The sequence below is a fragment of the Haliotis cracherodii genome, unplaced genomic scaffold (assembly GCF_022045235.1).
Source record: "Haliotis cracherodii isolate W230 unplaced genomic scaffold, xgHalCrac1.p SCAF_12, whole genome shotgun sequence".
NCBI classification, from domain to species: domain Eukaryota; kingdom Metazoa; phylum Mollusca; class Gastropoda; order Lepetellida; family Haliotidae; genus Haliotis; species Haliotis cracherodii.
Window position 1 is genome coordinate 9,325,768 of NW_027266267.1, and position 22,218 is coordinate 9,347,985.

Here is a 22,218-nt window from a genome sequence, read left to right on the forward strand (position 1 = left end):
CTTTTTCCTGTTGTTTATTTTCCTTTTTCAACTAATAACATCAATTGATATCTGATAAAGGAAACATGTTTTTTTATTTACCAACATTCTACTTATGTAAGTTTTTTTTAACGGGTTTTACCTGTCACATTGTCCGTGGGACACTTCCATCTTTGGCATTGTCCCCTTCCACAATAAGCTCGTCTGATCGGTGGTAATGTCGGCTGCTAGATGAAAACGACGGAACTTTGTTGAGAAAAAAGTAGGTGTGCCTAGAATTTTACAGTTTTTCGATTACAATATTTAGAAACTAGATAGTCTTGAAATACATAGTAGCTATTCGTTTTGCCGCCATTTTAAAATTTTCACTGAAAATGTTAGTAAACTTACCTTTGAATGATTTTTGTTTTCAAATTTCGCGCCGCTAGCTCCAGAACGATATCAAAGTCGTTAAATAGAGTCTTCCATCTGTCATGTGATATAAGTATTGTTGTAATGTGAATCCAGGCACACCTCCTAGTTTTTCCCTCAACGTCGAAGGTACCAAGATTTTATGGTGCCATTTTGGCAAAAAGTGCATACCCTTGTAATCTAAAGAAGCTGCATTCTTAAATAAACATTCTATTCATGGTGAAATAAGCGAAGAGAACAAACAAGAATAGGCATAATGTTTTATTTAGACATTCTTCATAAGCATGAATCTTCTTGTTCTTTCTGTTAATGAAGCTGAAATGTAATGAATTTTGTTAATCTTCATTTAATAAACAAGATGGCCGCCGGGCCTGACCTCCCTACTTTTAGCAATATTCAAGCATTATCACGGCAGGGGACACCAGAAATGGAGATATATAATACTCTGATTATTAGAGGGTGGTACTTAATAGCCACATTTCACTATTTCAGCTTCCTGAGAACATACCTGTTGAGTACAAGTGCTTTGTCCATTTCAGATAGTTGCAAGATAGATCAAAAATGCGAATGTGGACAATAAGTTTTATCCTTAACTGTCTGAGAGTTCAGGTGATGTAGTAATAACAGTATAACCTAATGTTGCAGAGAACAGCGAAACCAACAGCCACTGAGACTGTCAGCTGCCCCTATCCCCTCCGACAGAGACCTGACACAAACTACATGATGATGGAAGGCCCTGATGATGACCATTTTCTGTGTAAGTTTGATCTGGAGCATTATTGACTGTTATTTCCCTGTGTTAGGGGTATGAGAAACATTCGTAGTTTGCTCTCTAATCACCTAAATAACTGTAAAACCATTATCTTAGTATTTACAATGTCTGTGTGATACTAAATCCCAAGTAATGGCGTGAGTAATTGAGATAAACATGACCGTCCCAAAACGGATGATGTCTGGAAGCCTATGATCCAAGTTATATATTTTCTAGGGCTGGAACGTTACACCAACTGTGCAATCGGATATGTATCATGATATCTTATTCATGATGCGATACATGTCTCGAAAGGTTTTGGTTAAATTGTGTTAATCTGAACGTTTTAAATATGAAATTTAACATACATAAGGATGGTATCCATTGCTGTCATCGATTGGCTGCCTTAGGTCTTGTGCTTAGAAATTGACCAATCACGATCCTTGCAGCAGATTACAACGATCATTAATCCACCATGAGGTCCACACTTCAGTGATGCATGAGAACAGGAGATTAAGTATGTCCAGAATAGACTTAAGGTAATTTGGGGAGATCAATCAGTCACTGAGGCTGTACTTCAAACAGTATTTGCTAAAATAGAAGGCATTTTAAACTCTAAACCATTAAGGTATGTGTCTAGTGACGTGCGTGACATAGATCCTGTTACTCCAAATGTACTGCTGATCAGATGCCAGGATCAATCCCTTTCACAGGTGCCAGTGAAATCATAGGATGGCGCAGATGGCGTCATGGTCAAATCCTTACAGATCAGTATTGGAAGCACTATTTGAGACGTAATTTGCCAGACTTGCAGTTAATAATCAAATGGGTTTCTGTTTTGAAAGATCAGAAAGACATTGACTGTATGTTGTGATGATAGTTGACCAACAAAGTATGCATGCCACCTGGTAAGTCCCATCCCAGTAGTGAAGGTAGAGTTTGTGTTGCTACAGTAACTGTGGGTGACCGCTGACATTACGCGATCAGTCACACAACTGATCAGACTCTCACTCTTAGAATGCCCAGATGATGACTGATTATTTGTGCCTTTGATACTTTTAGTATTCTATTGCCAATGACTGACCTTGTTTTAGTGCCATTGAACAGTACAGACATCATAGTCAAGGACCAACCTGTAGGTCCCATGACCAAATCATTGAAACAAAGGTTTGAAAGTGTTTTTGAGTTTCCTGCTGTATACTGAACAATTTTGACTTGGGCTGCCCAGTTGAAAATCCCGGTAATTTTTGGGAAGGGTCAACAAAGGTCAAACAGGGGTCAAAATACAAAATTGTGTCGATATGCATATCAAATTACTCGTCCAGTCATAAGGAACCTAGAAATATATAGTTTGTTATACTTCTGAAATGGGGGAGCTATGGCCAAAAACGTTGAAAGGTCAACACACTTTTGGCTGTCAGTGAAATTCACAAACACAGTTAACATTGTCCGATAGTCATGATTTTAGTGTCTAATAATATGTTTTCTGACATGACAAATTCAACCAAGCTACTTTTAAAAGTAAAAAGGGTTACCTTGACCTTGAAAATCGAAAATGGTGGAATTGGCTGCACGAAGAATTGTCATGCTTCAGCAAAGTCATTGGAAACAGGATCCTTGGCCAATAACGCAGCATATTCACAGCCAGCACTGCCTGAACATCTGAGTGATGCCAGAGCAAACTGCTCTGTAGAATCGGACACAGATTCAGATACTAGTGATTCTGATGGGTATGACACAGAGTAGGATGATGAACTGTGTACTAAAGTAAGGTTAGAAAAGTATTTCTGGACAATGGATTCTGAAATAGGCTGCGTTATTGGCCAAGGATCCTGTAATCGAACTCTGGTATACTGAAAATAATAAGAACCAATCCAGGGACATGTTCCAAGTAAATGTCAGCAACATTAGCACCATTCCAGGAACTGGTTACAACTAAATGTCACTATCTTAGCTCCATTCCAGGAACCAACTTCAACTAAATTGTTGTTATCAAAGCACAAATTAAACTTCCCATTGCCATGTCACACGTTGAGGTTACAGAACAACTCCCAGCATTCTTGAGTGACATAAAAACAAAAAAAGGTCTAAATGGGAAGGTTTTTTTTCTGAAACATGAAATGTAAAGCTACAACAAACCTTAAAGGTATCATCACTAACTGTGCAAGAACATTTAACTGATGTCCAGAAAGCAAACATACACTGTCTGAGCAAGACCAACAGAGATGAATAAGAACATGGAACTTAAAATGAGTTCATGATATGATTCCACTCATGAATCGCTTGTCTGTTGGCGTCATGAAGTTCAGCATTGCTTTGATATCAGCAACTTTTTCCTTTGCTAATTCTGGTTTCTTTGTGGAAGCCTTTGTTGAAGGCCATTCGATATTTGATGGATATCTAGGAGGAGATGACATGCAAGCACCAGCGCATCATGGACGAATGGATATTGTAGTAAAGGGCTCACTCAAGGAGGTTTTATATTTCAAACTGTACAGATCATCTTTTGGGAACTTCATGGATTTCACTTTTGTAAAGGGTACCTGTTTCAGGTTCAGCAGTTTAGCTGACTCGAAATACTTTTTGAAGTTGGACTCCTTCATCTGAATTATATGCATTGGTGCCTTACTCCAGGCCCTTTTTATCCGAAGGGCAGAATGTGTCATGACTACTCAGTTGTGTACTGTGGATACTGGCCACTTCCTGAATTGAGGAATGTCCAGGTTCACAATACTTGTGTTCAATTGACTTAATCGAATGATGACGCATAAAATCTTTCAGAGCAAACGCCATTCCAGAATTTCTATTTTGAGCAACACATGAATCTGACCAAAGGACAAGATGCTTTGGGTGATGTTCTGATTCTATTTTCTCAAGGATCGCAATCAGTGAACTAGCCAGTTCATTTGCACCTCTGCCAGCTTGCTTCTCATTCCATATGGCACAATAGGCTGATGAATCAATTGAACAATGAGCAGTTACGTTGTAGACGCTGATTTTGGGTCTGTAAAAAACCCTGAAATATTGGCTCTGGGACAAGAAATCACATTTTCGAGAAATTTTGTTAAATGTGGACCTGAAATGGTGTACTTTAGGACATTCTGAGCATAAATAAGTGTGTGGTTAAAATCTTTAAGTCTCAGTTTTTATGTGTGTACACAAGACATCTTTGAAATCTTCATAGATTAGCCACTTGACTCTTTCAACACCAGTCAACCAGAAGCTTTATCTGCTGTGACACCAAGTTCCCAGAGACTCTTGTGTGATAGATGGAGCCAACATTTATCAAGGAAAATATCTGCTTGTAAAACATTAGTCCTGCACTATGACTGTGGAATATATATATTTTGTGAAAACAACACCAATCTAGAAACGTATACAAAAGCAAGTCAAGCCAGTTCTAGCTAGGAAATCAGCAAAGGGGAAATTATATATTTATTTTTAGAGTCGAGAAGGGTATTGTGTAATATAAGATTTCATAGACTAAACGTTAGTCTAGTAAAACATCTTTGCAACTACATGTTATACACCATTTGAAAGGTCTAATCCTACTGTTTATATATATTTATGTTTATCACATTATTTTAATAAAGCATTTACAACTTAAGTAAGTTGTAAATAAAAACAAATGTAAGCTAACACATTCAAACGTCCAGATTGAGTACCAAGGAAGGGTAAATTAGACGATTTTTGTCAAATATAAACAAACATAAAATCCACTTACCTATTTCTTTTTTATTTCATTGTTTACCTGATCGGGAAAGTATTTTATAAATAATTGTAAATAGTATCTGTCATCACCAATTTCTCAATACCTGCGGCTGTCAGTAAAATACGTCCGTTTTCGAAGCTTCGTATTAGAAAGTTTATTTTTTCATCTACACTAACCTCGCCATGTCTTTTCGTCGCTGTAAGTTTGTCACGTGCTTTCTTGTCGATATCTGCTACGAGGGTGGTGATTGGTCAAACTAAGGCTGTCAATCAAATGACAGCAATGGCACGTGTGTAATCAAACATTTTGACGAAAGTTTTTTGTTATTCTGAACGTTTCAAGAAGGAAACTCGCGATCTATATTAAGAACATGGAACTTCGTGGATGTATCGTTCTAGGTTAGGAGCTGTGACACAGGTTTTTCGGGCATATTGGAAACATCGTATCTGAGCCGAGAAATCGAGGCGACGAAAGCCGAGATGTCATTTGATTTACATTATACGCGATCGCACGAAAAGATTGAAATAATAACTTAGCTGTAATTTCGACAACTTATTGATATATTTTGGTTGATGTTATTTATTACTTTGTATACTGGATTTAAATATTTGTTTAAAACGTCTTTGTTTTGCTCTTTGACATGTTTGAAGTGTGTGTCCGAGAATCTTATTTTCAATAACATCGCGGGAAATAGTGAATCATTTAATCTTTCGATAAAAAATGATAAATTGAAATGGAATACATATATTAGACATTGTGAAATGTGATTGATTTAATATGAATGATATGACAGGTAGGTTCATAAAATTATATAGATCTACCCTTTATTTTGACGTGACTACGACATGGCTGGTCTACCGGCCTACGGTGTTGAAAGAGTGTATTGGCTCTTCAAGCAAACTTTCTTGAAACCTAATTTTCTTTTGACAAAGTTTCGGGGATGCCATTTGGACTTTAGTCCTTGACATTGACAAAATACTGTTAACAATGTCTGCGATTGGCTTACGTTTCTATTTCCGTTTTATAAACCAATCAGCGGTGCCATTACGGACGCGACATCGAAGAGAAACGTCATCGGATACCTCTCAGTTTCCCGCCAAAATCTTGCTTGCACCGGAACCCCGCGAATATTGGATACACATTATCACATGGGTTTTGGGAGCGAGAGAAACACGAAACAAAACAACAATAAGTTATGCGTGAAGTGACCTTTTTTCAAAATAAAAAACGCGTAAAGGGACGCGTGAAGGTTGTTTTTTTTGCGTCCTATTTTTTTTCAGTGCATATTTTTGTATATGGGACGCCGTAAACGTAAACACTGTCTCATATCACCCTGATTTGGAGTAGAACTCAAAGAATCATGTTTAACTTCAAAGTAATAGGAAATTCTTCTCTGCGATATGTTTAGTGTAGAGAGATAGTACTCCTTATAGACGTGAATCTGGCTTTCACTAATATTGAAAAAGTAGGCATAGGAGTACATTCTCCTGCTTTGCTCTTTACTCCGCTGTCTCTTCTTGACCATTCTGTCAACTGTTTTGTTGTAAAAGTGTTGCTTCTCGCCGTCTGAAAGAGACCAAAATGACTCAAATAGATTCTTCCTCTCTGTAACTGATATTTTCCTTGCACACTTGTATTTGCACGTCCCAATACAATCTTTCTTTGTTTTCACACTTCGCTCAGGAACCTTCCGACCCCTTGTGTCGATGTAACTGTTCCCAGACTACCTTTGAAGGTTTTTTTTTAGATGACCCCCATGTACGGTGCACATGCTTGTTCATTCCCTGGCTGTTCCATGAGCGACTGGTCCTCCCTAGTATGGGATGGCAAAAAATGTCAACAATATGATGATCGTTTGTTAAACAAATGTTTTATTCGGGTGTCTAAGATTATGAGACAAACCATCAGAGTTGGTCTGTCCAATTCATGTCACTGGGCACATTTTGGTTTTGTTGCAATTATTAGATTTTGAGTTAGTGAGCAATTCATTGGTCTCAAATGGAATCAAATGGACTGTAGTGTTCGTTTTAGATAGGGAGATAGCACAATACTATTATGTGAAAAATCGCATTTCTCCTCATACTAATGACTTGAAACTTTTTCAAGACATAGAACAAAGCCTTCTGAGTCAATTTTGACCAAAAGTGGAGATAGAACAACCTGGTTCTCATTGGATAAAATTGTGAATAGATGTGCATAGATGTGCATCACTGATATTTATTTATGGTTGGATGTAAACATAGTTAATGTAGTCGTAATACCAAAAGAACTTTTAAAAGTGAGAATAATACTTTTTAAATTTCGTTTTATTCTAGGTTTCATATTTTGTATCTTTGAATCCTATGTTGTATGTCAGATATATTGTCTGATATCTGTGTTGTTACACCGACATCTGTGGATCATCAGTTCTAGTATGACACTTGATAGACTGCTGTACTGAACAATTGTGTTCCAGACTGTGAAGAATGCAACAAGGAGTATGAGGGAGACTGTCCTGTTCATGGACCTCTACTCGTCGTCATGGACACCCAGGTATGTACAGACAATGAAGTCTTGAACATTTATGACACAACAGGATTGCAAGCCTATTGCTGTTTTCACTTGTTTGGAAATATGATCTGCTACATTATATTAGTTGTCATTTACGTAATTTGAGTCAGTTACACAGAATTGTTTGTATGAGCCAAAAGAAATTTTTTCAAAGTCATGTAATATTGCAAGAAAATATTATTTTTTTTGAAACTGAGTATCTTCACCAGGCCATTAAAAAATGATTGTATTGCAGCAATAAATTTATGTTAACTGACTCATTTAGTGCTTGTTGTCGACTGCTTTTCATTTTGATTGACAGTTTTTTTATCTTGTCGCATGATATACTAATCACGCACATTTAAATATTTTTCATGTAAAGTAAATGTGAATGTTATTCATGATTTATGTCATATTCAGCTTTAATGCTGGACGAGAGGCCAGTCACAAGGGTTACAACTTAACACTAGCATGGGGCTAGTACAAATTTTCAAGATTTCCGCATTGTTTCAACATTACAAAGGAAGTTTATCTTTACCTGAGCTAGTAAAGCTTTTGAGTTTAGTTCTATCCTTCCCAGTCAGTGGTTGCGAAACAGATGTTCATAAGTGTATGAGTGCCACATTTTGACTTTCTTGCATATTTTTCACTAGATTCTTGATATGACTTTTTACTTCCACATTCATAGGGATAACCCAACTTAATACAGAAGCGTCGTTTCTGATCATTTAGACCCTTTTCGTAAGTTTGAACTCTGGGTTTTACCATACATTGGGGAAGGTGAGAGTGTTTGGCTGCATGCCCATGTAGGAATATCAGGGTTAGAACTAAACTAAAAAGCTTTATTTGCAAGGGTAAAGATCAAGTGCCCTTGTAATGTCACTGTAAGCAAGGATTATATCCTACCTAAATATTATCCCGGGGGAAGTTTTACTCTAGAGTATAGTATCCTACCTTAGTTGTCTTTAAATGTCAATGATTGGCCAATTGGTCAATGATGACTAACACTTGTAATTGCCACAGGTTCATCAACTACTTCTGAAATCTCTCCAGTCACAGTGATTGTATGGGCTATTTTGATTCCCGGTACTTTATGTAAATTATGAGGTAATGTGAAGTGGGTATAACGTCACATCCAAGATTATTGCACTTTTATGTACGTGTGTGTTTGGCTGCTTGTACTAGTCTGGTCAAATGCCGACTTTATTGTGTTAGCCCACTGAGATACAATGCTGCATTAACACCTCACTCAGACACAGTATACTGACTCCGAGCTGACCAGTCCTTGTTTTAGCCCCTTAATGGTGAGCAACAGTACCATATCTTATGGAAACAATTGGGACTTACGCCTTGGTCTCAAAAGGGTGGGGGAGGTGTCATCCAAACCTTGTAAATGTATTAACCAAGGGCTAAAGTGGTGCTTTTTTGCTATTGAGGAAGTTTTCAGAATTTGATTTTCATGTTTCCATGTAAACAAGTTGGACAGCTGAAACGGAGGTAGGTGTCGTTTCCCGAGCAGAACTAAAAATCTATTCAACATTTTTCATCCAGAAGTGGTGCCTTTTGCTATTTAGGAATTTTAAATATTCATTTTTCCTGTTTCCATTGCAACACGTTTTACTTTGAATCTGTTCATAGTGGTGTGTTTGTCCGGACCATATCTCTAAAAGTAATAGGTATTCTTACTTGAAACTGTGCACAAACAAAGACCAAGTTTGCTACTTAGATGTGTTTAGAAGTTAATTTTTTTCTGTTTCCAATTTAACAAGTTTGAATTTGACTTTGTTCATAGTGGTGTGTACCTGACATAGAAATACAAACTTCTGAATCCCAATTCCATGGTATTGTTTTGATAGCTCAATAACTATTCTTGTATACAGGTCTAAGAACTGTGACATCCATCACTATGATGTCACAATCGGCACTCACAAACTATGGAGTCCCTCCAATGCCCACACTGCCCGAAATACTACTCACGCCAGGACGGGCTCAAAAGACACATAAGGAGCGTCCATAGCTCCGACAGGTTCATTTGTGTGTCATGCCATAAATCCTACAAACGGCAGGATGATTTTAAAAATCACCATTACCACCATGGAATATGCACTGCCCACAAAGCAGCTACTATCACCGATATCACCGCTACTATGAGCGTGAGCGACGGCCCACCAAGGCCAGAAATCCCAGCCCCACTGGGAGAAGGACGGCCGGGCGCACTAACACATTGTGCGCATAACGTTACCGGCAAGCCAGCACATGACCCGACTACAAGCACGACACAATCTCCAGATTCCTACAGGGACACACCACTGGAATCACCGCCATACAGCCCGGCGCTGATACTCCCTCCACCATTTACCAAATGGACGGAGTACCTAAATGAGCCAAGTGTCAACTTGGACACCAAATTTTGGTCTGTTTACAGGCCACAGAATAGGGAAGATGTGGCAAAGCCATCTTTCACCAATAATAGACCAAATGTGCCAAACACCCAAGAGTAATGGCTGAAATTACTCCGTCTTTCTCCTTCAGCAGCCTAGAAAGCCGCTCTATTACTACAGTGGTTCAAGTAGAACCATCAAGTAAAAGGAAGAGGGTTGAATTTGGAACCACAGAATCCAAATCAACCCATAACATCGCAAAAGCGGTGGATTTACCCGACAATCTAGTCGGCCCATATAAGACATATAGGAATCTCACGAGCAAAATCGCCCGTAACAATATGCAACTGGAATTTACAATTGCATGTAAAGAGAAAATTCTGATCCCTAGGTCGTTTAGACCGTTTATCCTACAGCACCAAACCAATTACAATCAAGAATTGGTCAGAATTAGAAGCGAGGCGGCAAAATCATGCGCCTTAAAATTAATTGAAACACACATTTCCCAATTACAAGTCAAGAGACCAAGCCACCATGGAGAAAAACAAACTCCAAAAGGATGCTGACAAAACCTCACTGGATACACCCGTGAATCTACAAACTGGCACACGAAATTGGATAAACGATTTGATGAACTCAAAACCGAGTTCAACGAGAGGAACCCATACTGTCCCAAACTATTCATGGAACCCACCATCACCCCACGTAACCCAACGGGGACCGCGCCGCCAAGAACCTGGAAACTTAGGCCTCTGAACCGGTTCAATAACAAATCAAGACAGACCTTCAAAAGGAAACCTGGAACCAGTCAGGAAATTTCCAACTGGAAAAAGTCCTAAGGCAGCTTGCCAATGCCCTCAATGTGAGCGGCAACAATAATACAGACATTAGCAATGAATTTTCATATTTGAATCTCAACAATAATAGTTCAAATACAAATCCTGAACCTTACAAATATGCCTTTGTTGTCAATCTGTCTGATTATCAGTTTAATGAGACAGAACTTAGTGTTCTTAGCAAGGGTCTGACCTTTAGCCCTACACCGTTAGATACGGATCTTAGCAAAATATATAAAGATCTTAAAGCCTTTTTTTCGGAGAATGAGAATCTCTCACTTCTCTCATGAGACAAACAAAACAGATACAGGTGATAATTTCAAAGATCTAGAGGGTAAATTTGGCCCACGAAGCACCTGGACCCCAAATCCAGGCATAGACCCTATGCTCGCTGCCTTCATCAAATCAGTTAAACACCAGTTTCTCAAAATGAACACCATCCCGTTCATACGCAACAATCTAACACGTGCACAGAGAACTGCCATCAATAGTCTCAAAAACAACACAGAAATCGTGATTAAAAAAAGCTGATAAGGGATCAGCAGTCGTTATTCTCAACACTACTGATTACATACAAGAGGCCACATGTCAACTCATTGACATAGACCATGACCCCACCATGGAATTTGCTAATGAGATCACACAACTTCTCACCAAAATCTTCATTAAAGAAGAGATTACTTACAAAATATTCAATGGACTGTTACCCAAAGACCCCAAACCCCGCTGGTTCTACCTCCTGCACAAAATTCATAAAGCCTAACACCTGGCAAAGTACCAGGCCGCCCAATCATAAGCGGAAACTGTACTACCACTGAACTGATTAGCAGCTGCGTTGACGAACACATAAAAGAGTTTGTCAAACATTATCCCAGGTACATCATCAGGGACACCACCCACTTCATCCAGCCCGTGGGCTCCATCCACCTCCCACCCAATAGTGACATCATTCTTGTCACTATGGACGTCACATCCCGTTACACCAATATACCCAACACGGAGGGCCTCCGTGCAGTAGCTCAGGCCATTAGACGCTTCAAGCCTGACTGGTCCATCAGCTCCACTAGCTTACTTTCTTTACTTAGACTTGTTCTATACAAAAACAATTTTGTTTTCAACTATATACACTTCGTACAAACCGGAGGAACAGCCATGGGTACCAAACTAGCCCCATCATACGCAAACATTTTCATGGGAGAATTAGAAGAAAAACTTCTTAAAAAACCCAACTGATAGCCCAAACTCACATCCCATAATCAAATTCACGGCCGAATTTTCCAGAGAAAAAGTGGCTTTCTTAGACACATGGGTCATATTTAACCAAGAAACCAATAAACTGGACTTTGACCTATATTGCAAACCCACAGATACACATTCTTATCTGCTATATACTTCCTGCCACCCGCGTCACATCAAAGTCAAAGGACCATTTCCTCCGACTCAAAAAGATCTGCAGCTCGCAATCACAATATGAGTTCCACAGTAACAATCTAGTAAAGTATTACCTCAGGAGAGGTTACCCCAAGAAAATTCTCTTGGATAATGAAATAAAAGCTAACGCTAAAGAGAGAACATCCCTCTTATCACAAAAACAGACACCCTCTAAAGACACTAAACCAGTGATCTTTATCACAGATTACAACCCCACTGCACTCAAGGTTAGCTCTATGAAAAAAAAATCCTGGCACCTACTTCTAGGATCAGACACCTGCAAAGACACCAAAGAACCACACACTGAAGAGATATCCTCATGAGAGCGGCAATCACCTATCCACCAGCCAAACCACAAATCAGTGGCCGAACTGTGCCCAAACAGCTGTCACAAACAAACATGCAAAATCTGCATAAATATGAAATCGGTCAACACCTTCAACAGCCACACAACAGGCAAAAAATCCACAAAAGCAGAAACATAATCTACCTGCTCAGCTGCATTAAATGTGGTAAACAATACGTAGGTGAGACCAAACGACACTTCTGCACTAGACTCAAAGAACACTTTGCAGATATAAACCACCAAAGGGACAAACCTGTTGCTAAACACTTGAATTCCGTAGGAGACTCAACCAGAGACCTACACTATCAAATCATACAACAGCTCCGAGCACGGCTAGACGCCGGTCCATTGAACTAAAATGGATATTTGATCTGAAAACCATCCATCCACAGGGCATGAATGATAAGATCTAATCCTGGAATTCCCAAACCCACCCACCTATATTCTATTCTTGTATACAGACAGACAGATTAGATAGAAATTCTCTCATCAAGTTGGACTTAAAGTAGCAGTCGGATGATTTGTTCTTTAGAATTTGTTGGGCTGGAGGGATTTGGCATCATCTGATGACTCTTGTTTGCCCTGTCAGCATCTTCACCATTGAAACTGATGGACTGAGGATGAAGCACCCCACTCTAATAAGCGCTCACAGCAATATTTGCTAATATATTGGCTAGTGATCAATCCCAATTAGCACCCCTTGAGATTGATCAATATACACAAGACTTATTTATTGGTGTATAATACGCACTCGTGTGTTATATGCACCCTTAATTATGGGCAATTAAATTCTGGAAAATATATCTGTCTTGTAAGATGTGCACATACTTTTCTTTTGTATCATTTCAGGCTGTCAGCATAAACTACCAAATTTACAATCTTTCAACTCTGTTTTTTTATTTCTTACCAAAATTATATTCTAATAAGAGCCCCCTATTTCTAATTTTGAGAGCGCCTTTAGAGCTATCAAATCCTGCCCTGGGCGCTTGTTACGTCGAACACGATATGTTTCTTCTTAACAAGTCGATGTTGCCAAAACAAGCCATATCTGTTTAACAGTTTTAGATCCTTTATTTTGGAACAGAGGTTTTTTTATTAATTGTTGGAGCAATGTACATGATCTGTGAAGTAGTGAACTTGTTTTTTACCCATAGGGATCTTCACTATTGCAGTAGTCTCCTTGTTTCTGTATGCAGGTATCGTCACCAAGCAAGAAGGGTGAACGAGCTGAAAAGACACTGCCACCAGGTCTGGAGATAAGATCTTCCTCAATCCCTAATGCTGGCCTGGGGGTGTTTGCCATCGCTGACTTCCCCACACGCACAAGGTTTGGTCCGTACGAGGGAGACAACATCAAAGATGCTGATGTGGCACACAACTCTGGATACTGCTGGCAGGTGCTGAACATTGTGCAATAGCTGGTTAAATTTATAAGACTTGTATAGTCACGATATGTGACTATAAACCATAACTCACTCACTCATAAGACTTGTGGAAAGGACTAAATTGAGGAAGTTTGAGCCATATGAATAATTTCAAGAAAATTACATGTGATGTGAATGACAAGCATAGCACTGAGCTATTGCACTGCAGTTGTTTTGAATATTTTGATAACGGTAAATCGGATACGAAAAGCTTTCAGTTTCAGTAAGGGGAATAATGGGTCCAAGAATTTTCACACTACAAACAAGTAGGGACAACTGTGACTTGTTATTATAAACAATCAGGTGTTGCAGATTAAAAGCAAAGGTCATATACCCTGTGTAAGAGTTTATGGGTATTGAAATACTAGAGCACTGAACAGAACTTAAGTTTGAAAAAACGAAATAAGACAAATACTATATTGACAAATTGATCAATATGGTATTCAGCGTTTTAGGTGACCTGGGCTTGTAAATATAGAGTAGACACAATTTATGGATAACAACTTTTATAACACTGTAAAGGCGGCATTTCGGTATAGATCCTTATACTGTTGTCAAGCAAAACTAAATGAGGATTGGAATGGGATTAAGGGTTTCGTCCATTTCAAAGTTCATGTATTTCGTGGACAACTAAATGAGGAACATTGCACAAAATATACATAGTAGGTGGAGGATTAACAGCAACAACAATTGCATACATGAGTGGGCTAACATGAGTAAGTTAGGACAACACAAGGATAATACGGTCACAACATATGGACAGAGAACACATAGGAGGAAGCCGATGGTTATTATTGCTTAATAAGTTCATAGTAGGCGGATGGGATGAAATAGCCTTGATCTCTGTTGACTGATGGCTTGTAGCGGTGAATGTGGACTGCTTCTGTTAGTTTTCTTTTAGTGAAGTCATGGAGGTTGTTGGAGAGGGTTTTGACATTGTTCCAGTTTATGACTTGTAAATATAGTTTAGAAAGGTGGCACTTCTTCAGCATTAGGATAGTTGGATATATCTTGCAACAATCGTGGAATTGTGATCACCAATAAAAATGTAATCCTTTTTTAACCGTTCACTAGTCCTTAAATTTTTCAGAATTAATATTGTGACTTGAAAGATTTTCAATGGGAGGGTCAGGTGGGCTTATGTGATACAACTGTAAAATGATTTTCCAAAATAGATAACGCAATTTGAGCATTGGGATAAACTCTTGATAGTCTCCTATTTTTAACAGTTATCAATAGTTTTTGTTATGACTTACAAATATATTTTTCACAAAATTGTGGGTGCTGCTAACATGAAACTATGCATCTTCAGGTTGTCAGCTAATAAGGATGGCTTCCTTTATGATTTAAATTTCTTATCTTTTTCATTTAATTTTCATTTAAGTTGAACCTTAAATATTTGTTAATAGCAACACTTGTTAATGTCTTCAGCAACCCATGCTTGCCGTAAAAGGTGACTATGCTTGTCGTAAAAGGCGACTAACGGGATCGAGTGGTCAGGCTCGGTGACTTGGTTGATGCATGTCATCGATCCCAATTGCGTGGACCAAGGCTCATGATGTCAATCACTGGATTGTCTGGTCCAGACTCGATTATTTACAGACCGCCGTTATTTAGCTGGAATATTGCTGAGTGCGGCGTTAAACAACACACAAACAAACAAAACAAAACTTCTTAATGTCAGAATTGTTGTGTACTTTGATGTCAGTTGGCTGAAACAGAGAACAAGAAGAGATTTGTGGACAGCTGGATATTTCAAAATGCCAGCTGCATTTGCTTATACTTGTCCTTAGAGATCTATTAGCTAATGGCTGACAGAGTCAAGCTGTTGCACCTTGTTATTTAAACTTTCCTGCACCCACCAATTTGATTTTATTACTAGCCAGCTAGCCAACTATGCTTGTCGCAAGAGGCGACTAACGGGATCCGGGGGTCAGGCCCGCTGACTTGGATGATGTATGTCATCTTGTCCCAATTGCGTGTATCGATGCTCATGATATCAATCACTGGATTGTCTTGTCCAGACTTGATTATTTACAGACCGCCATCATATAGCTTGACTATTGCTGAGTGAGGCATGAAATAACAAACAAACAACAAACCATAAACTTACATGCTTGTATGATGTTAATTCATTTGTCATCTTGTTTCATGCCTATGTAATCTCCCCTCGTACTTTGCGATCATTTTGTTGATTAATATCGCAGTCCCAGCTGAATTCAGCAGCCATTGGATCACTATTCTGGATGTTATCTTTTATCAATTCTTCAATCCATTTTCATTCTGCACAAATTTCTCTGAAGCTTTTCTTTATGAATTAACTGGACATTATTAATAATTATTATGAACTGACAGTCACAGCCTACGTAGAAATTGGCACTATAAGTCTGAGACTGAGATGTCCCTCGGGTAGTGGGAGGCAAACACTGTGTCTTTCCAGATACAATCTGCCAATATTGATGATAATGTATGGTTGCTATGTAGAGCAATGGTCAACGTTACTGCCCTGCCCTTGTTTCACGCAGGTTGTAGGCCACCAGCGGTGGTAATCACACGAAAGGAGTAGACTTGTAAGATTACGTTTTCATGTAGAACGTTGAAAGTCTTGACTTGAAGAGGTTCATGCACTGGTTTCAACAATCTTTCATAGTGCACTGGCCATGACATGCACTCAGTCATGCTTTCAGTTATGACAGTCACAGTATAAGGAGTGAGTGTCTGTTAGTGGCCTTTTTACGACAAGCATAGTCACCTTTCACGGCAAGCATGGGTTGCTGAAGACCTATTCTACCCCGGAATCTTCACGGGTCCATTATCCATAGTAACCTCTCTGTTTAGTGTTATAAGACTTTAAAAAAACAAAGTATTATTCAATTCATACCAAGGCGATGAGAAAGAGAATGAGTTTGCTGTGAACGTTGTGTGATCAAGTCGTGCTGGAATCAGGTGGTGCATGACCCATTGTTTATGGTGGTGGCCATGGTGAAGATAAGGATGTGTTTAGGTCAGGTGTTGTTTTAAAAGTTTTAAAATTGTGATTTTAGGCAATATGGGTACATTTCTGAATCAAGAGTACAAATCAGCAAAATATTCTGTGACGGGACTGATTTGACATGGTGTTTCAGGTCTGTGTGGACTGATTTGACATGGTGTTTCAGGTCTGTGTGGACTGATTTGTAATGGTGTTTCAGGTCTGTGTGGACTGATTTGTCGTGGTGTTTCAGGTCTGTGTGGACTGATTTGTCGTGGTGTTTCAGGTCTGTGTGGACTGATTTGTCATGGTGTTTCAGGTCTGGGTGGACTGATTTGTCATGGTGTTTCAGGTCTGTGTGGACTGATTTGTAATGGTGTTTCAGGTCTGTGTGGACTGATTTGACATGGTGTTTCAGGTCTGTGTGGACTGATTTGTCATGGTGTTTCAGGTCTGTGGACTGATTTGTCATGGTGTTTCAGGTCTGTGGACTGATTTGTCATGGTGTTTCAGGTCTGGGTGGACTGATTAGTAATGGTGTTTCAGGTCTGTGTGGACTGATTTGTCATGGTGTTTCAGGTCTGTGTGGACGGATTTGTCGTGGTGTTTCAGGTCTGTGTGGACTGATTTGTCATGGTGTTTCAGGTCTGTGGACTGATTTGGCATGGTGTTTCAGGTCTGTGTGGACTGATTTGTCATGGTGTTTCAGGTCTGTGTGGACTGATTTGTCATGATGTTTCAGGTCTGTGTGGACTGATTAGTAATGGTGTTTTCAGGTCTGTGTGGACTGATTTGTCATGGTGTTTCAGGTCTGTGGACTGATTTGACATGGTGTTTCAGGTCTAAGTGGACTGATTTGTCATGGTGTTTCAGGTCTGTGGACTGATTTGTCGTGTTTCAGGTCTGTGTGGACTGATTAGTAATGGTGTTTCAGGTCTGTGTGGACTGATTTGTCATGGTGTTTCATGTCTGTGTGGACTGATTAGTAATGGTGTTTCAGGTCTGTGTGGACTGATTTGTCGTGGTGTTTCAGGTCTGTGTGGACTGATTTGTCATGGTGTTTCAGGTCTGTGGACTGATTTGTCATGGTGTTTCAGGTCTGTGAGGACTGATTTGTCATGGTGTTTCAGGTCTGGGTGGACTGATTAGTAATGGTGTTTCAGGTCTGTGTGGACTGAATTGTCATGGTGTTTCAGGTCTGTGTGGACTGATTTGTCGTGGTGTTTCAGGTCTGTGTGGACTGATTTGTCATGGTGTTTCAGGTCTGTGTGGACTGATTTGTCATGGTGTTTCAGGTCTGTGTGGACTGATTTGTCATGGTGTTTCAGGTCTGTGGACTGATTTGTCGTGGTGTTTCAGGTCTGTCGGACTGATTTGTCATGGTGTTTCAGGTCTGTGGACTGATTTGTCGTGGTGTTTCAGGTCTGTGTGGACTGATTTGTCATGGTGTTTCAGGTCTGGGTGGACTGATTAGTAATGGTGTTTCAGGTCTGTGGACTGATTTGTCATGGTGTTTCATGTCTGTGTGGACTGATTTGTCGTGGTGTTTCAGGTCTGTGTGGACTGATTTGTCATGGTGTTTCAGGTCTGTGTGGACTGATTTGTCATGGTGTTTCAGGTCTGTGAGGACTGATTTGTCATGGTGTTTCAGGTCTGTGTGGACTGATTTGTCATGGTGTTTCAGGTCTGGGTGGACTGATTAGTAATGGTGTTTCAGGTCTGTGTGGACTGATTTGTCATGGTGTTTCAGGTCTGTGTGGACTGATTTGTCGTGGTGTTTCAGGTCTGTGTGGACTGATTTGTCGTGGTGTTTCAGGTCTGTGTGGACTGATTTGTCATGGTGTTTCATGTCTGTGTGGACTGATTTGTCATGGTGTTTCAGGTCTGTGTGGACTGATTTGTCATGGTGTTTCAGGTCTGTGTGGACTGATTAGTAATGGTGTTTCATGTCTGTGTGGACTGATTTGTCATGGTGTTTCAGGTCTGTGTGGACTGATTTGTCATGGTGTTTCAGGTCTGTGGACTGATTTGTCGTGGTGTTTCAGGTCTGTCGGACTGATTTGTCATGGTGTTTCAGGTCTGTGTGGACTGATTTGTCGTGGTGTTTCAGGTCTGTGTGGACTTATTTGTCATGGTGTTTCAGGTCTGGGTGGACTGATTAGTAATGGTGTTTCAGGTCTGTGGACTGATTTGTCGTGTTTCAGGTCTGTGTGGACTGATTTGTCATGGTGTTTCATGTCTGTGTGGACTGATTTGTCATGGTGTTTCAGGTCTGTGTGGACTGATTTGTCATGGTGTTTCAGGTCTGTGTGGACTGATTTGTCATGGTGTTGCAGGTCTGTGTGGACTGATTTGTCATGGTGTTTCAGGTCTGTGTGGACTGATTTGTCATGGTGTTTCAGGTCTGTGTGGATGGTCGTGGTTCTCACTTTGTGGATGCTGCCAATGTAGAGACTGCCAACTGGATGAGGTTCGTCAACTGTGCAAGGACAGAGGATGAACAGAATGTTACAGCATATCAGTTCGAGGGAAGCATATACTACCGATCATACAAGCCTATATTACCAGGTGAACTTATTGTCTTAAATAGCCTTTCTTCAATTGATTATCTGAAATCCTTCTACATTATAATGAAGTTGTAACCATGAAAAAGACGCATATTCACCTAAGTTTTAACTTAGGTAAAAATGAGCTGATAGTTATTGTAATTGAGAAATTAAATACCAATCCCAAAGGTGATTCTGGGGAAACATTTAAGACTTCTCTGAAAAATATCAGAAATTGAAGACTCTGATAATTGCATGATGGTAGGTTTCTAGGAAATTCAACTGTGACCTGGCAGTGGACTTTCTCTACACCCCACAGCCCGGGTCTTGGATTACCAATATCGTCTAACTGGAGGCTGCCTGATGTTGATATGTACTGTATTTTCTTGAGCATAGTGCGCACCCATGTATAATGCGCACCCCCCTCTAGCCGATTCAATATTTTGTAGAAAAAAAATTTGAATTCCAAGCGCAGAAAACAAATTACACCGTACCCCTTTAGCGAAGTCCGGCAAACGAACTGGTGATGAGAAACTTGATCAGTACAAATTTGAAATTTTAGATAAAAAATCACCAGACATGTTGATTTACCGTTTAAATTGTATTTTTGTTCTGATAGGCATTGTTTTATATCCAGGGATTAAGATTACCTTGTGTATTTTCTCGTAAACTAAGCCGGACACAGCAATCAGCTGTACACACGTTTTCTTGGAATCTACCGGTGATTCGGTCAAGACACACCCAGTGATATAACTTTACAGGATTTTGATGCAAGGATCAGCAAAAATTGTATCTGAACCTATTTTTTATCAGGAATAATATATTCCAATATCCTATTAATTTAGATGTAGCTTTTACTAAACATATTTAAAATAATAATAACCCTAAGCGAAGCAGCTGATCGCTATTGCCGGGTATTATTTTTTACATGGAACCAGTCTGACCAGTCACCATCAAGGCTCCAGTGCACAAGATCGCGAGAATTATGTGTTGACATAAAATCATCCATCAAAAACAAATATGACTTTTAACGAGTCACAGTATGGCATTTATGACATATGTATCCATTCTCTGTCAAGTAAAGTTCATTTCAAGGCGTCAATAGCGGTAATCTGACCGTGGTTGCTGTTAATAACGGTGAGTTTTGAGATCTTACGATCGCTTCACACACGATTTTGCCGAAATTAATTAAAACAATATTAAAAGGAATTTTGAATAAAATTAATAAAATAAGTTACAAACGTAAGTCCAGATACACAAAGAACACTTTTTATAGCCAGACAGTGTTATTACATGACTAATTTGCGTACTTTAGTATGGATTTGTTGACATGGTATTTCCCGTGTTACGTGCTCACGGTAATGTTTTTCCATGGGGGGGAAAAGCATCAAAATTAATTAATTTGTGTATATTGCGCACCCCCTTCTACACAGGTGTATTTCTGGGGAAAAAAGTGCGCACTATACCCAAGAAAATACAGTATGCCCATGACATCGCTGACATACATGTGAAACCAAAATTAACTGTATAACAGTTTTGTTTATGTTACCAGGTGACGAGCTGCTGGTGTGGTATGGACAGGACTATGCTAGAGACCTTGGAATAAGAAGAGAGGTGAAAGTGCATCATTCAAAAATTCCAGGTAAGTTTTGCCAAGTAAACCAGAACTATTTGCAATCTTTCTTGACACATAAAGAATCTCACCCGAGTGTCTTTTGATATCAATTATATCAACACGAGTTGATAAAAAGGGAAAAATTCCGAGGCTTGCCTTTTTGCCACTTTTATCAACAAGTGTTGATATTTTTTATATCAAAAGACACGAGGCTGAGATTTTATTTATCATCCAACATCATTCTTTCAACTTTTTTAATTTGTAGAGATACTTACAATACACTTTGTTACAATACAATCCATTATTCTTTGACAGCTGTCATCATATACAGAGAGGTAGTTGCAGTGATTTTGCTAGATACTAATGGCAATTAGACAATTTCATGATTTTAAGTCAGTGTCTTCGAAAATGAACTTATTTGAACCCTGTAGTCCTCGACTTTCACCACTAGTCCGAAGCTGAAGTCGAGTAAATGTTGAATATAACTGGTTTGAGGGGTTTACTAAATGTTACTACATGTATCATTGTATTTTACAATTCATTACTAACAATTTGACTGTCCTACCGGGTCAATATCAAGAGGGATATCAATCCAGTACACAACTCATTTTGAATAACTTTTGAAAAATGACTACATTTAGGAGAAAACAAGTAGTCAAGGGTTTTTGCTTGTTTCAGGAAATATTGAAGACAATTCTTATAAATACAACAATAACAACTTCACAGACTGCTTCTTAAATGATCATCACACAAAAATGTGTAGACAACATGCCAGAGTCCTTAAGATCAGTCTGTGCAATATTGCAACAAGTTCCATCCATTCTATTACCAGCCAATTAGGAAACAGTCTGTAAGTGGATATGGCCTAATTTATTTTTCAGTTTATGGAAACATAAACTCAGAATGATTGTTCAGCAATCAAATATCAGAATCAATTGAAAATTTTGATTCAGTTTCGAATTTTAGTGATCCACACTATTTTGTGATCTTGTTTAATGTGTGTGATTTTTTCCCTTTTACCAATCACTAGTTAAAGTGAGACACTTTCTAAACAATGTCCAGGTCTAAAGGCACCAGATTCTGTGTCCTGTGCTGTATTGGCATTTTTTATCAAATTGAACAGTAGTGTGGTGTGATGAATGGGCGGTTGGATAGACTAGTGGATAAGGCATTCGCTCGTCACACTGAAGACCCGTGTTCAATTCCCCACGTGGGTACAATGTGTGGAGCCCCTGTTTGTGGTGTCCCCTGCTGTGAAAAAAGCGGCGTAAAACCATACCGACTGA

At 39.2% G+C, this 22,218-nt stretch overlaps 1 protein-coding gene and 1 pseudogene across 1 annotated transcript in view; one reads left to right on the forward strand and one right to left on the reverse strand.

Annotated features, from left to right (window-relative positions):
* LOC139457511 (histone-lysine N-methyltransferase PRDM9-like) overlaps positions 1 to 22,218 on the forward strand; it is a 35,875-nt gene that overhangs the window by 12,462 nt on the left and 1,195 nt on the right. Inside the window, exons 5-9 of the mRNA XM_071238897.1 lie at positions 1,036 to 1,147; positions 7,309 to 7,385; positions 13,573 to 13,773; positions 19,174 to 19,339; positions 20,870 to 20,959. Of these exons, the coding sequence (XP_071094998.1) occupies positions 1,036 to 1,147; positions 7,309 to 7,385; positions 13,573 to 13,773; positions 19,174 to 19,339; positions 20,870 to 20,959 (646 nt within the window). The remainder of the gene's footprint in view (positions 1 to 1,035; positions 1,148 to 7,308; positions 7,386 to 13,572; positions 13,774 to 19,173; positions 19,340 to 20,869; positions 20,960 to 22,218) is intronic.
* Positions 3,397 to 7,245, reverse strand: LOC139457975 (uncharacterized; annotated as a pseudogene).